The 15410-nt window shown below is 45.2% G+C and overlaps 1 protein-coding gene across 1 annotated transcript in view; it reads left to right on the top strand.

Annotated features, from left to right (window-relative positions):
* Positions 1-14600, top strand: part of KCNAB1 (potassium voltage-gated channel subfamily A regulatory beta subunit 1) — a 168415-nt gene extending 153815 nt beyond the window's left edge. Inside the window, exons 11-14 of the mRNA XM_028731361.2 lie at positions 3338-3432; positions 5246-5366; positions 10592-10680; positions 10889-14600. Coding sequence (XP_028587194.2) covers positions 3338-3432; positions 5246-5366; positions 10592-10680; positions 10889-10978 — 395 coding nt within the window. The 3' untranslated portion in view covers positions 10979-14600. The remainder of the gene's footprint in view (positions 1-3337; positions 3433-5245; positions 5367-10591; positions 10681-10888) is intronic.
* Positions 14601-15410: the final 810 nt, after the last annotated feature.

Below are 15410 nucleotides of genomic sequence, written 5' to 3'. Positions count from 1 at the left end.
ACCTATTTATCTACTTGCATTGGTGTGCTTTCGAACTGCTAGGTTGGCATAAGCTGGGACAGAGGAGCGGGAGCTCACCCTGTCATGTGGACTCGAACTGCCAACCTTCTGATCAGCAAGTCCAAGATGCTAAGTGGTTTAGACCAGGGATCAGCAAACTTTTTCAGCAGGGGGCATTTTAAATAAAAGCACACATTCTACTCATGTAAAAACACCAGGCAGGCCCCACAAATCACCCAGAGATGCATTTTAAATAAAAGGACACATTCTACTCATGTAAAAACAAGCTGATTCCCAGACCGTCTGCGGGCCGGATTTAGAAGGCGATTGGGCCGGATCCGGGCCCTGGGCCTTAGTTTGCCTACCCATGGTTTAGACCACCGCGCCACCCACATCCAAGTAAACATGGGGAGCCCCACAGTGACACAATGGGTCAAAGCATCTGGCTATTAACCAGAAGGTTGGTGGTTCGAGCCCACGCAGGAACATCAGTGGGCAGGAATCCGGCATTGCTTGGGGTTGGACTAGATGAACCCTGGAGTCCCTTCTAACTCTTACAGTTCTGTGGTTCAGTACAGAGGATTACACAGAGTACTACCCTAGACATCTCTCCTGCTCCTTCAGACCCAGGTATGGCACGTGTGTGATCACTGCTTCACTGTCATGAGCTGGAATAGCTCAATAGGTAGAGCATGAGACTCTTAATCTCAGGGTTGTGGGTTCAAGCCCCATATTGGGCAATGATCCCTGCATTGCAGGGGGTTAGACTAGATGGCCCTCGTTGTCCCTTCCAACTCTACAATTCTGTGATTCAACTGTGTCACCACTGATGAAAGTCATCTACCAGTTTCTAGTCTACAAGTTTCTCATTTGTCCAGTGGCCTAGGACCCACGTACCTACGGGACCACCTCTCCTGGTATGCCCCGCGGAGGACCTTAAGGTCCACAAATGACAAGTTTGGCGGTCCCAGGTTGCAAGGTGGTTAGATTAGTCTCAACTAGGGACAGGGCCTTTTCAGTACTGGCCCCGACTTGGTGGAACACTCTGTCACAAGAGACTAGGGGCCTGCAAGACAGAGCTGTTCTGCCTGGCCTTTGGTTTGGACTCAGTCTGACCCTTATGTTGCCCTCCCCTTATGGTCCTGATCTATCAGCTACTTTTAAAATGAGGCTGCATTTTAAATTTCATTTTAACCTGTATTTCAAATTGTGGTCCCCCCCCCCCCCTATCATGTTTTTACTGTGATTTTATTGGTGTTAGCCGCCCTGAGCCTGGCTCTGGCCAGGGAGGGCAGGGGTATAAATAAAATGTATTATTATTACTATTACTATTATTACTATTAAATTCAGTCTGCAGCAATTTGCTATTCTTTTTTAAAATCCTCATAAACATTCTTCAGCATTTTAGTGCAGTTTTGACTCATGTGCACTTTTTCGCAAGCGATTTTTCCTGAAATAATGCATTTTTGTGTGCCTTTACCCCTGCAAATGTATTCGTCATTAATAGCACACTTTACTCTAATCTATGCATTTTTGGAAACATGGCTGCCACTCTGGAAAAAGGTCCTGGAGATGCACTCTCCCACATTCCCCCTCCACTATGCCAGTGCCAATGAGCTGTATCTAGGAAACTCATGGGCAGAGCATGAGGGCAATAGGCTCTGGTATTAATTTACAAGGCCCTTAATAACTTGGGCCCAGGGTACCTCAAGCAGTGGCGTAGCGTGGGGGGTGCAGGGGGGGCCGGCCGCACCGGGCGCAACATCTGGGGTTAGGGCAAATCCATGGGTTAGGGGGCGCAAATCCACAGGTTAGGGGGCGCAAATTACTTGCCTTGCCCCGGGTGCTGACAACCCATGCTACGCCACTGACCTCAAGGACCAACCAATCCCTAATATCCCTGCCCAGTTATTGAAGTCTTCAGTGTTAGCAGTCCCCCATGGCTCAGATGTGCATCTCAGATGCTCCAGAAGCCATGCATTTATTGTTGTGGGTCCAATTTTATGGAACAATCTTCCAGCTGAGGTCAGACAGCAACTCCCACCACCTCCTGTGCAGCTTCTAGCTCCTACTGAAGACTTTTTAATTATTATTCCAGCAGGCATTTTAACTTGGAGTCTGATTTTATAGTTTAAAATGATGTTTCCCTTTTCTGTATTGTATTTCTTGTACACCACTCACAAGTCCAGCAATATAGAAATTGTTTAAATCACACACACAGACAAAATGTTCTCTCCCCTTGTTGCTTCCCAGCAACTAATATTCACTGCCTTTCAAGAGAGGCAGTGAATCATTCAATCTTCATGATTCAGTCTTCATGACTGACAGCCGCCAGCAGACCCACCCTCCTCCACAAATTTGCCTTCTTCCCCTCCGAAAGCCGTCTGAGTTTGCATCCATCGCAATGTCCCGTGCCGATGAATTTCATGTTTTAATTATGCTTTGCGGGAAGAATTGCTTGTTTCTGCCTCTCCTGAACCTCCTGCCAATCAGTTTCACTCGGGGGCAGCTTGCCCAGCGATGGAGTCGCTGTCGCTTGCCAAGCGGTAGAAGCCGTGCAGAGGCTGCTGTGGGAATACTGAATCAGCTTTGCTGGGGAATCCGCACAAGAGACAGCCTTCATCCCTCTCCCTCCCTCTCCCAGTAAAGCAGCACTGGTCCCACTGTCAGGAATCTGCTGTGGTTCTGCCCACTAAGCAATGGTTCCATTGAATGCTCCCAATTTCTATTATTATGAAGGAGGGAGGAAAACATCTCTCTTTCTCCACACCATCTGTAATTTTATAAAACTCTATCATGTCGCCTCCGGCCCTCCAGCCCCTGGAAGCTCAGCCTTCTGTTTTTCTAAACTGTAAAGGCCAAATGATGTAGTTTTTCCTCATAGCAAAGGTACTTTGGTCGTTTGTGGTATATATTTGCTTTTATTTGCTTATGTAATCCATAACACACATGTTTTGTGTGTGTGTGTGTGTGTGTGTGTGTGTGTGAGAGAGAGAGAGAGAGAGAGAGAGAGAGAGAGAGAGAGAGAGAGAGAGGTGTCTATAGGATCTTGTTAACATTACAGCGGTACCTCGGGTTAAGTACTTCATTCCTTCCGGAGGTCTGTTCTTAACCTGAAACTGTTCTTAACCTGAAGCACCACTTTAGCTAATGGGGCCTGCTGCCACGCTGCCAGAGCACGATTTCTGTTCTCATCCTGAAGCAAAGTTTTTAACCCGAGGTACTATTTCTGGGTTAGCGCAGTCTGTAACCTGAAGCGTCTGTAACCTGAAGTGTATGTAACCCGGGGTACTACTGTATCTCAGTGTTATCTCTTGTCTGATTGGTTGTTCTGCAGGAGTTGGAGCAATGACGTGGTCCCCTCTCGCCTGTGGGATTGTCTCAGGGAAATACGCCAATGGAATTCCCGAAAGCTCAAGGGCTTCTTTGAAGGTATTTTCCCCATGCTAACCACTTATACGATCACGACGTATTTTCCCCCGTGCTCTAGAGAAATGTCTTTTCTGAGCTCAGGATTGTAGGTGAAAAGTGTGAAGGTGCACATGTTTGAATGATGGCAAGAATTTCCCCTGAGATCTACAAGTAAAGGGCGGTATACAAATTTAATAAATAGCAACAACAATAATAATTCCCTTGACAATCAAGATTTCAGCATTAATGAGAACATTGTTGCTGAGGTCTACGCCCAGTATGACTAGCATTAGATACAAGCCTATCCCATTGCTACCATTTTGATTTTATTCATAAACTGGATGGAGATTCTGATTTCATTAAGTATTCTTGGGAGAACATCCAAGTTGCCTGTTACATACTGTACATATTTCCATGTTATCTCTTCTTGCTTCCCTGATTATTAAGATTCGTGGTGTGGGGCTAGATAAGAATACATGATAGGCTTTCACTACGCAAGAGGTGGAGGTGGAGGAGACCTAGAGACAGTTTAAACTTTTCCATGGCTGTGCATCTTTGCACCACATTGGGATGCAATTGAACGGTTGGCCAGCTGTGTTCTGCTACACATTTTTGCCTCTGACACCATCCACCATTTGCCCATGGCCCCTAATGGTAGCCCACAAGGGAAGGAATGCATCTCTCAGGCTGAAAAAGGTTTCCCAGCCTTGATATATATACTGAAGACCAACAGATGTCCCTCCACAGCCTTTAGTCTGCTCTGAAACACTTAGATCAGTGTTTTCACTCCTGGCGTTATTGATTAAATCAAGCTGGCATGTCAGCCACAAATTGTATCCAGAATTGCTTCTAAGCCTTTTTAAAGGAAACTTAACAAGGACATATTGACATGAATTGCCCAGACACATTGACTGGCTGCTGTTGCAGCCTGTTTAGTATAGCCTGTTATCTGTGACATACTGTCACTGTTGCCAACCCACCCACCCCCATGCCCCTCACAGCAACCTTGTTTGACATTTTGAAGGATGGCAGCACACTGAAATCATTGTGGTATGTTTGAAAGAAATCATCAAAGCGCCACGTGTTTAAGGAAAATGGATTTGTCCAGCGCTAAAGATTTGCGGCCAAAGGATAACTGAGTGTTTGTTTGCTTGCTGGCTCTGCGAGTGAGAGCCAGGAGCTCATTTCTCCCCGGTTTCTCTCCAGAGCGTAGCATTCATAAACTCAATAAGCTCCTCATAGAGCCAGTGTGGTGTAGTGGTTAAGAGCGGTAGACTCGTAATCTGGGGAACTGGGTTCAATTCCCCACTCCTCCACATGCAGCTGCTGGGTGACCTTGGGCCAGTCACACTTCTCTGAAGTCTCTCAGCCCCACTCACCTCACAGAGTGTTTGTTGTGGGGGAGGAAGGGAAAGAAGAATATTAGCCGCTTTGAGACTCCTTTGGGTAGTGATAAAGCGGGATATCAAATCCAAACTCTCCTTCTTTCACCCAGAGAGCACTAAAACATTGGAAAACAAGTACTGCCCAAGTACTGCTCCTTGAGTTGGCCAATACAGTATGTCATACCAGAGGCAGCTGCAGCCCAGTTTCCCATCTCTCTGCTGTGTTTAGTGTTCACTGCATGTGCTCAAGCTATTGCATGTTGCACATTGCACCCTGCCGTTGCTGATGGGGAAATGCTACTCCATGGCCTCAGCTTACACCGTGAGTTGCCAGCACCCTTGGCAGTTGTGACATAGAGAGCAGCTCTAACAGGGCAGTGCATGATTTAAACTGCAGGGTTCTAAGGTTTGTCTTCCTTTTAACATCTTGTTGTCTTCTGTTTCCCCAGTGCTATCAGTGGCTAAAGGAGAAGATTGTGAGCGAGGAGGGGAGAAAACAGCAGTCGAAGCTGAAAGATCTCTTCCCCATTGCTGAACGCCTCGGATGCACCCTACCTCAGCTGGCTGTTGGTGGGTGATTCTGGGAGTCCCCCTCTGGGCACTTCCAAATGTCTTTTGCATTGTGTATTCATGACTATTCGTGTTCATGATGCTATCAGTGAAGTCAGACACAACTCCGCATTCAATACTGTTTGTGCCTGCTCGGGTTTTGGGGTAGTCACACTGCTTCACTTCCAATCAGTGCATATCGTGTAACTTTCTGCTGAAATCCTGTAACTTCTCATACCACAAATGTTGGAGGGTGGGGTGGAGAAGCCCCATAATCCACCACTAATGAAAGCACGTCAAAGCGCAAGTAGATAAATAGGTACCGCTCCGGCGGGAAGGTAGATGGCGTTTCCGTGCGCTGCTCTGGTTCACCAGAAGTGGATTAGTCATGCTGACCACATGACCCAGAAGCTGTATGCGGGCTCCCTCGGCCAATAAAGCGAGATGAGCGCCGCAACCCCAGAGTCGTCCGCAACTGGACCTAATGGTCAGGGGTCCCTTTACCTTTACCTTTAATGGACTATTATTATGTCAAGAATACATAGACAAATACACCCCCCCCCCAAAGAAACCTATATCATTAGTGATGTTCAGTTGGGCTGGCACTGTGAGCTACTTGCGGTGCAAAGGAGGTACTTATCCAGTGCCTTTTTTGAGAGTTGGTTGCAGTGGTCTTCAATAGCTAATTTTATTTATGCATTTATCTAAATCATTTCTATACTGCTTTTCCAAAACTGAGGGTGGCATAAAGAAACAACACCCAACTTAATCAAGCTTCTTATGATCAATTAAGGTTCATAGGAAGCTATCATATACAGTCGTACCTTGGTTTTCAAATGTGTTCTGGAAGTCCATTCAGCTTCCAAAAAATGTTCGGAAACTGGAACACTCACTTTTGAGTTTTGATCATTCGGGAGCCGAAACATATGAGTACCAAGGCATTCAATAACCAAGGTATGACTGTACAGAGTTCTTTGGACCATTGAGGTCAGTATTGACCCAAAGTGGCTGGGGAAACCCAGCCAGATGGGCAGGGTATAAATAATAAATGGTTATTGTTGTTGTTGTTCTCTAGCATTTCAGACAGAGTTCTCTCCCAGCCCTACTTAGAGATGCATGCCTAGGAATGAGCCTAAGACCTTTTGCTCTACCACTGAACCATGCCCCTTCTCCTATGAGTTTCAGCTGGTTTATGGTTATTGATTATATTTGCATATATTTACTTAAGGGGTAAAAACCGTACGTGTTTCTAGATAATGTGCACCACATTGTCATAGCAAGCATAATCTTAGAAGGTCCCTACTATGTGAAAGAAAAGGGGAACGCTCTTTTAAGATAGTACTTGCCTTAAAAATATTTTTTTTAAAAAGAAAAACCTGCTGGCTGATTAAATTAGGGACACTATTTGGCTGATTAAAAGGGTTTAATCAAACAATCATTAACAAATTAAACATTAATTAATTGCAACCCTGATTAAAACAAATTGAGTGTACCATGAAATCCTAAGAAACAGATGCAGCATCCCTTTGGGAAAGAGGCTAAAAGACTTGCCAGTGAAGAGGAAAAGCTATGGGGGTCTTCCAGATGTAGTTGGACAACTGTTCCCATCGTCACTGACCACTGGCTATGTTGGCTGGGGCTGATGGGAGTTGAAGGTCCACATCAACTATCCCTGATTTAGAAGGAAGTCCTTTCAAAACACTAGGACAGTTCACAGTTAGGGCAATAAAGATAAATCCCCTTGTAACTGAGATAATTCCCACAAAGCAGAATCTGATTAAATAACAGCTTCTGGCAGGGGATAACTGTTGTTCTCATATTTGTAAAAGATGTTGCCATGACTGACAGAGGCAAAATAATGTACTGATTTAGACTTGGGTTTTTCAGGCTGAAGTGGGACACACACTGGCCCCTGGTCCCTCACTGATTCTCAGCAAGGGTGTTCTCAGCTCCTGTGGTTTTGCTCTTGCAAGTAGGGATGAGCCAATCTGTCAATTTTGTTTCTCTCACTTTCCAAATTTTATCAGTTCTCCACACTTCCACATCAGTTAGCAATTCTAATAAAAGTCCTTGTGAAATTTCATCTCCATTTTAGTGAATTCAATCTAATATGCATGTATCTGTACGCAGTTTTGCCAAATTCACACATTTTTTGCAAAGCCGTTTCCCCCAACATAATTCATTTTTTTCGCTGATTTGTGCATTTTTATGTACACTTTACTCCAGTACATGCATTTTTGTATGTGTTACTTGACTTGATAACTGCATTGCAAAATTCAAAGAATTGCAAAATTTGAAGATTGCTTTTGTTTTAGTTCACACCTTGTTTCGGGCAGCACAAATTAGGTAAGTTTACCTAAAAATGTTAACTGGATCAAACTAACTTCTCTCCGATTTCCACTTGCAAGTCCCTCCCAACATGGATGCAAGCCAAATCTTCAGGTGACCCACAGAGACCTAGCGGGGAATGAATGTATGATGCTGCCTTATACTGAATCAGAACATTTCTCTATGTAGCCCAGTGCTACATTCTAGCAGTAGAGCTCCTGGGTGTCTCAGGCAGATATATCCTCCGACTCTGAGACCCTCTTAATTGGAGATGCCAAGAACCAAGCCAGGGATCTTCTGCCAGAAAAGAAATGCTCTACCCCTGACCTGTGATTTATCCCCTAATTTCCTTCCGCCTGCTGCTGCAGTAAAAATGCTGTCTTTTCCAGGACAGGAAGTCTATTGTTTTACCCAACAATACAGCAAGCCTGGTTATGGAATGCAAATATTTACAAAGTCATCCAAGTACCTTGCCGGATACTGGATACAGCTACAGTACTGACTGCATTATCTTTGGGGGTGGGAAGAATAGCTGTTTTTATGGACGACAACAACAAAGTTGGGCTAGCGATTACTATGAAATAATCATGAGCAGGACTGGATTTTTTCCCTTTTAATCTCCCCCCCCCCCCCGGCACAGTTCCTTCCCAACAGCTGTGTAGCCCTGATTGACTCAGGCTGCGAAAATAGAGCTAACACAGCGCAGAAATTCGAGAGAGACCATTAATCATGTTTAACTGTGCTGTCTCGTTCTTGCCTTGGCAAAGACACGATTTAAATGTTTCACAGGGATGACGGGGTGGGAGATAAATGGTCTGATGAAGTTCAAATATCACTTCTGGCCCTGGCAGATGACTTTTCAAAAAAAAAATCATCTAACACATTCAGTGCAGGAATAAGTTTAAAACAAAACAAAACAATCCAGATTCTGTAGCAGCCAGCAAGATGGGGCAGTGCTGGTTACCTGGCTTCCGAATGCTGAGGTCACTGCTGGTAGCTGAGAGGGGCAAGACACTAGGGAGGCAGACATGGTGCGGACACAGGTAAAGGGACCCCTGACCATTAGATCCAGTCGTGACCAACTCTGGGGTTGCGGCGCTCATCTTGCTTTATTGGCTGAGGGAGCCGGCGTACAGCTTCCGGGTCATGTGGCCAGCAGGACTAAGCCGCTTCTGGCGAACCAGAGCAGTGCACGGAAATGCCGTTTACCTTCCCGCCGGAGCGGTACCTATTTATCTACCTGCACTTTGACGTGCTTTCGAACTGCTAGGTTGGCAGGAGCAGGGACCGAGCAACGGGAGCTCACCCCGTTGCGGGGATTTGAACCGCCGACCTTTTGATCGGCAAGTCCTAGGCTCTGTGGTTTAACCCACAGCGCCACCTGCGGACACAGAGGTGAAGCTAATTCCCTGCTCCTGCCATAGCACCTGCACCGCACCAACCTGCCCATCACCTCCATCTCTTTCTGTCAGTTACCAGAAGCATCCTCCACATTGGGAAACCAGGTAAGCAATGCAGCCCAATCCCATTTCTCTGGCTGCTGCCTAGACAATGTAAGCCGTGAAGTGCTCCTCGCAGTTTTGCAACCAGCAAAGGAACAAGCTTCTCGTCATCTGCAACCGGGGAGAAAGCAAAGGCAGTACGTGGTGACAATGAACGTTCCCCAGAAGCCAGTAGCCCAAAGTGGCTGCACAGAATAGGTTTCGGTTCACCTCAGCACCATTACCTGTGTGCTCCTAATTTCATTTATATTGCTGCTCTGCCTGCTTTTTGCTTCTGGCTCTACCTACCTCTGACATGTGGCCCTTGGAAAAGCTGCCTAGAGAGGGAATGTGGCCCTTGAGCTGAAAAGGTGTCCTGTCACAGTACCAGGGGCAGAATTAAGTGTATTGACAAAAGTACACTTGCAAGTTAGGAAAAGGCATGTCTATCAGTCGTAGGTCCCTCAGCTACTCCTAGCCGTGCACTCGCTGAGGCTGTTGCAGCAACAGAGAGGCCTCGGGTTATGTATCTTCCCCACCTGAGCTACACACAAGCAGGTGAAGACTGCCTCAGCGTGCAACCTGCTTCTGCTCCTCCCTCTTCAATCCTCTTCTCATCCTGGAAGACAGCAGAGCAGGTGAGGTGTGGGCAGGAGAAGATGTGGAAGCCTTCAACTCTACAGCAGCCTGATCTATCTCTTCCTCCTCCTGCCCCTGTTCTTCATTATTCAACCCTGTAGCTTCTCCTGCCCCTGACTCTCGTCTCCTGGCTGTTACAGGTTCCCCCAGGTCACTGACCTAAGTCAGTCTGCAACACCCCATTCTCCCAATGTCCTCTCCTCTGTACACAGTGACCACTCTTCAGTGGCTAGCCCAGGGATCAGCAAACTTTTTCAGCACTGTCCCTCAGACCTTGTGGAGGGCCAGACTATATTGGGGGGGGGGGGGAAATGAACAAATTCCTATGCCCCACAAATAACCCAGAGATGCATTTTAAATAAAAGAACACATTCTTCTCATGTAAAAACACCAGGCAGGCCGCACAAATAACCCAGAGATGCATTTTAAATAAAAGGACACATTCTGCTCATGTAAAAACACGCTGATTCCCAGACCGTCCGCAGGCCAGATTGAGAAGGCGTTTGGGCTGCATACGGCCCCCAGGCCTTAGTTTGCCTACCCATGGTCTAGCCTGTCCCTGACAGGTCCCTGCAATAGATATTGCAAATGGTGCATAAGCAAGTTTTGTTTGTAGCCAAAGGCCACATAATTTTTTTTCTTCTTATCACAGCAGTGTTAAAAAAAAAACCTATCTGGAAAAATGTCTGAATGATAAGGTCTTAACCACTGCATGAGATAAGCCTCTGAACTAAGGTTGCTCACCAGCATCAACCGATACCAGCCCTAACACAGCCATGGGCTTTTCTGTCTTCCCAGCTTGGTGTCTACGTAACGAGGGTGTGAGCTCTGTCCTCTTAGGATCTTCCAATCCGGAGCAGCTAATAGAGAATCTTGGTGCCATACAGGCAAGTACAAAATCCTGCTTTGTGATGAGCCGAAGCAAATGGATGATCAAAATAGGCAAATTTATTCAAACGTATGCAAATTCTGAACACAGCGCATAACCCATCTTTACCTGCATTCCTTTGGAGAAAAATGTCATTTTTGTTTTAATTTGTGAACTGAAAGCACGTAATGATCCTGAACGTATCCTGCCCGCTTTTATGCTTACAGGTTCTTCCGAAGATGACGTCCCACATTGTGAATGAGATCGATAACATCTTGGGAAACAAACCTTACAGCAAGAAGGACTACAGATCCTAATGCATTGCATGATTAAACTGGACTGCATGGCTAAAATAGCGCTCTGTACTTAGTACAGTACCAAGTCAATAATATCCTGATTAGAATTATTCGGCAGTCTCTGTTGTCTACTAGATTCTCCAAGGCGGCGTGCTGCGCCGGAATCCAAAAGCACAGCCGATCTCTCTTTACAGCTGAGATTGCCTTTGCTTTTTCGCTTCTTCTTCTTTTTTACTCCAGACAGATTTTCCAGCACAAGCCCTGTTGAAACGAAGGAGATCCTGCAGGACATTGTGCGCTAGCATTCATTTCCGCAGAGTTTGTGCACAACTTCTTGCCGGGTCGTGCCCGGTCCCTGTTGACCCTTCTTATCCTCTCGGCACTTCCCATTTATGCAGTGAAAATACACATTGTAAAGAAACAATAAAAGATTTCTTCTAAGCTTTAGTTACTTGGAAATTAGAAGAAGGATGTACAGATATATTTTTTCAACGAACACAAAAGCCAGATACAGGTATAGGTCAAAGACGCATATCAGACAATTTCAAGCATAAAAATTCTTCGAGCTATCTTGAAGATGAGTAAGTTTGGGTGTGTTTTTTTCCATTTGCATTTTTTTATGCTGAATCTGAGTTCTAGGGTACTAGCCTAGTTTGGACTTTGTTTAGGGGAGTACGGGCTGTCCATTTAAAGGCAGAAAATCAAAGAATTACAGAGGATGGCATCTTTGCCTTCCAGTTATTTTAGGATTTCAGAGGCAGGTCGTATATGGTAGCTCCAGATTCACTGGTGGGGTGGGGAATGGACTCGATCCATCCAAAGCTAAGCAACCATTGGCTACACTTCTGTGCACACTTACCAGGGAGTATGTAAACCCTATTGAACACACTGGGATTTAATTCCAAGGAAAAGTGCACAGGATTGAATGCATATACTCTACACTCCCCATTTTGGGGGTGGGGAGACTTCACAGTGCTTAACTTAAGCTGGATTGTAGCCATTAGCTTTACGTCATTTAAAAATAAAAAGAGTAAAGGTTGTAGTTCTATCACCTGCTTAAAGCAGAGGTGGTTTACCTTCGGCTCGCCAGATGTTGCTGGAAAACAGCACCAATCCAAAAACATCTGGAGAGGGCCACATGTTCCCCCTAGAGGTTTGCACCATCAGAACAGAGGTCCCCCCCCACCTGAGTCAACGTGCTTAGGATCAGGCTGAAAGAGGCTAGGCTAGGCAAGTAAAATTCACATAATCATTTTGCTGCTGCAAAAACGGAAATAAAAAATGCCATACATTTAATGCTGTTTTATTAGAACCTGCTTTACTTTTGGCAGCTTGTAGACGTAGTTACTGCAACTTTGATTACTTAAACTTAACTAATATAATGTATAATAAATGTACAAAATGTGCAGAGTTGTACAATTTTCTGAAGGTGTACTGGAAAGGGTTTCATTTCCCCTTTTGTACCTCCATCGAAAAGCCTGATGCGGTTTGTAAGCACTTCATGACAGTTTAATGGATCCCAGGAAATGTTATGTTTGCCCAATCTCCTCTGCCTTTTCTCACTTTCGTTTCCAAACTGTATTTAGGATCATCATTACATCGTGGGTTTTGGTTCCCAATCCTTGTTTTGGCACATGGCAGCTGTGGTTTTCAGTGATCTTGTGCTGCTGAATGGTAAGCATTGCCAAGCACTGGACTTAACATGCACATGCCAGTGGCACAGGATGGCCTGTGATGGACAAGAGCATCTTGATGCAACAAGAGCATCTTTTTTTAAGTACCAGTGGTGGGATGCCAAAAACATCCAAGCTTTGCCAAGTGCAAATGGAAGCTGGCTGGTTTGGGCAAGCTCCTTTTGCAGTGTAGCTAGAAGTCGGCATTACTGAAAATTGCGAGTGTTGTGTGTAAATCAGCCCATAAGCATCAGCAATCAAAGAGCTAGAAAGAGTCTAGAACAGCTTTCCCCAACCTCTTGCCCTCCAATGTTTTGGAGTACAAGATCCATCTGCCCTAGGCAGCGCAGCCAGGTAGAAGGCTGATCCCACACCATTCTGCTCTTGAAAGCAATCATTTGATGGGTAGGTGTTGTTGTTGGCATCCATCTGTCTCATTCGATGGGCAGATGATTAATACAGATAAGGAGATCTCCTCTCCCTTCTTCCCACTCCTATCCTGCCCCATTTGCATGGTTGTATTCAATTGGCAATGATCCCACAGTGATGAAATGCAGCTGTTTTGTGCCTCTTGATTTGTATATCTCTATCATATGATACGTGTATTCTAGAAATCCTCCAAACCATTGCATTTGAAAGCACCGTTTAGGAACAGCACACCCTCCCAGCTACAACCCTGTCATCTCTTACTTTCCATGAATACTTTGATTTTGTGGGCTGCAAAGACCTTATCATGGACTCTTCTTTTTCTTCAATGGGCTTGGCCAACAGAAATGAGGTCTTCTCAGCTGAGATGTTTTATTACGTTTGTGGACAGGTCCACTTTTTCATGTCTAATTGAAGTCTCAAGAGTGGTTTTGAGATCCACTACTGTAAAACACAGGTGGGGAGCCTGAGAGCCTACAGATCTTGGACTCTGACTTGCATCAACCCCAGCCAGCATGGCCAGCAGATGGAGCCACTGTCCAACATCTGGAGTGGCTCCTCACCTCTGTAATAAATTATATAAGTGCATACAATTGGGGGTGGGGAGGTGCCAAGGCCTTTGAGCAGGGAACACTGTATTTATATGGAAAGTACAAATATCCTTTTAGTTTACTACATCTCACTTCCACAGCCTGCACTCTAAAGGACAGACACGAACTGCAATCTGTGTAGTCAGTGGGGCCTAATCCATAGGATTGCAGCTCAAGTCCCAGATCCAGAAGCATACTAAATACCCACTGCTAAACAATGGATTCCTTTTTGATGCTGTACCTTATCAGCAGTAATTTCATATTGCCTAACTCTGGCCCCAGATGAGTATCCTTACCCCAAAATGGTGAACAAGCATTTCATCTTTTTTGCATACGATAGCCTGGATCTGGGGCAACTGATGTGAAACCTGCTTTCATGGATAATTGCTCTTGTTGCTAAAGGCAAATGGCCATAAAGCCAAGTTCCATATCCAGAAATCTTCCAGTTCAACTGGTGGGCAGGGGTAACATGCACATGTATTCAACTCCATTCATCTGGTCTGGTTGTCTTTCTCTGCCTGGCACAACTTCTTCAGCTCATTTCGGCGGCACAAGCAGATCTGTTTTCATTGTATACCAAAGATTTGCTCCGGCCGCTGCAATGAACTTACAGGGAAGTCTGGGTTAGAACATGGAACATGTACCGTCCCACAGAAAGCAGCAAAGGTGCATTTGCACATATAGGTCGCACCCTGTGTGAAGCTTAAGCTTCTGAATCACAGCCTCCTCCTCCCTCCCCTCCATCAGGCAGGGCCTTTGCATTTGAACTGTTCATTGGACAGTCCTAGCAACGGAGTGTACAGAAGGCACCGAGTTCTAAAGAACAAATATACTTTTTCCTCTTTTAATGTGTTTAATCAAAGCAATGGTCTGTGTAAATGAATTCAGCTGCTGTATACTAGGAACTGCTTTCTATTTCTGCTTGGACATAATAAAGGCATTTTATGCACCTAGCTTAATTACTTTGGATCCATTAATTTGGAGTGGTGGAGCGGGGGCAGGGAGGGTAGTGGTGGAGAGCCTACATTATTAGGATTAAAATAGGACTGTATCTTTCTGATTCATTACTTTGAAAATCAATACATATTACTTTTCTTTCCCAGTAGGGATAACCACATTACACAGAGTGCTTGATAGGAAAGAAAATGTTCATTCATCGAGAGCATTAGCTAAAGACAGATTTAAAGGGCAGTGTCTCTCATAAGATACCAGTGACTATTAACATACGTTGATTTGAAGTATGGAATGCAGTGGGGTCGGGGGGGGGGAGGGGGTGGTCAGGATATTTTTGATTGCCTTAGAGACGTTCTCTCTTCTTCAGAAGATTTATTCAAAGTTTGTATTCATCTGAGACGGCCTACATGGCTTCACAGAAATCCTCAGGGTGTCTCTGCTTCCCCAACCCCCCTTGTCTTCACATTTTAAGCAATTTAACAAGGGTTATTCCATCACCACTGTTCCAGAGAAAAGTCAGCTGCTGATCGACGGCAGAAAGGATGAGAACAATTAAACTTAATTCATGGAATCGACTGCTACAGCCCCAAAGTTTTTTGCCCAATGAAATCCTGACAGTTCAGTAATGCCCCATGACATCATCATACCTGCCATATAACAATGAATTTAGCTTATTTTCAACAGTTTTGAGGATACAGCACGGCCTAAAGCAGTGGTGGCCAAACTTGGCCCCCCAGCTGTTTTGGGACTACAACTCCCATCATCCCTAGCTAACAGGACCAGTGGTCAGGGATGATGGGAATTGTAGTC

Source organism: Podarcis muralis, chromosome 6 (genome assembly GCF_964188315.1).
Source record: "Podarcis muralis chromosome 6, rPodMur119.hap1.1, whole genome shotgun sequence".
NCBI lineage: Eukaryota > Metazoa > Chordata > Lepidosauria > Squamata > Lacertidae > Podarcis > Podarcis muralis.
The sequence above is the reverse complement of the archived record's forward strand: the minus strand, read 5'-3'. Positions and strand labels throughout refer to the sequence as shown.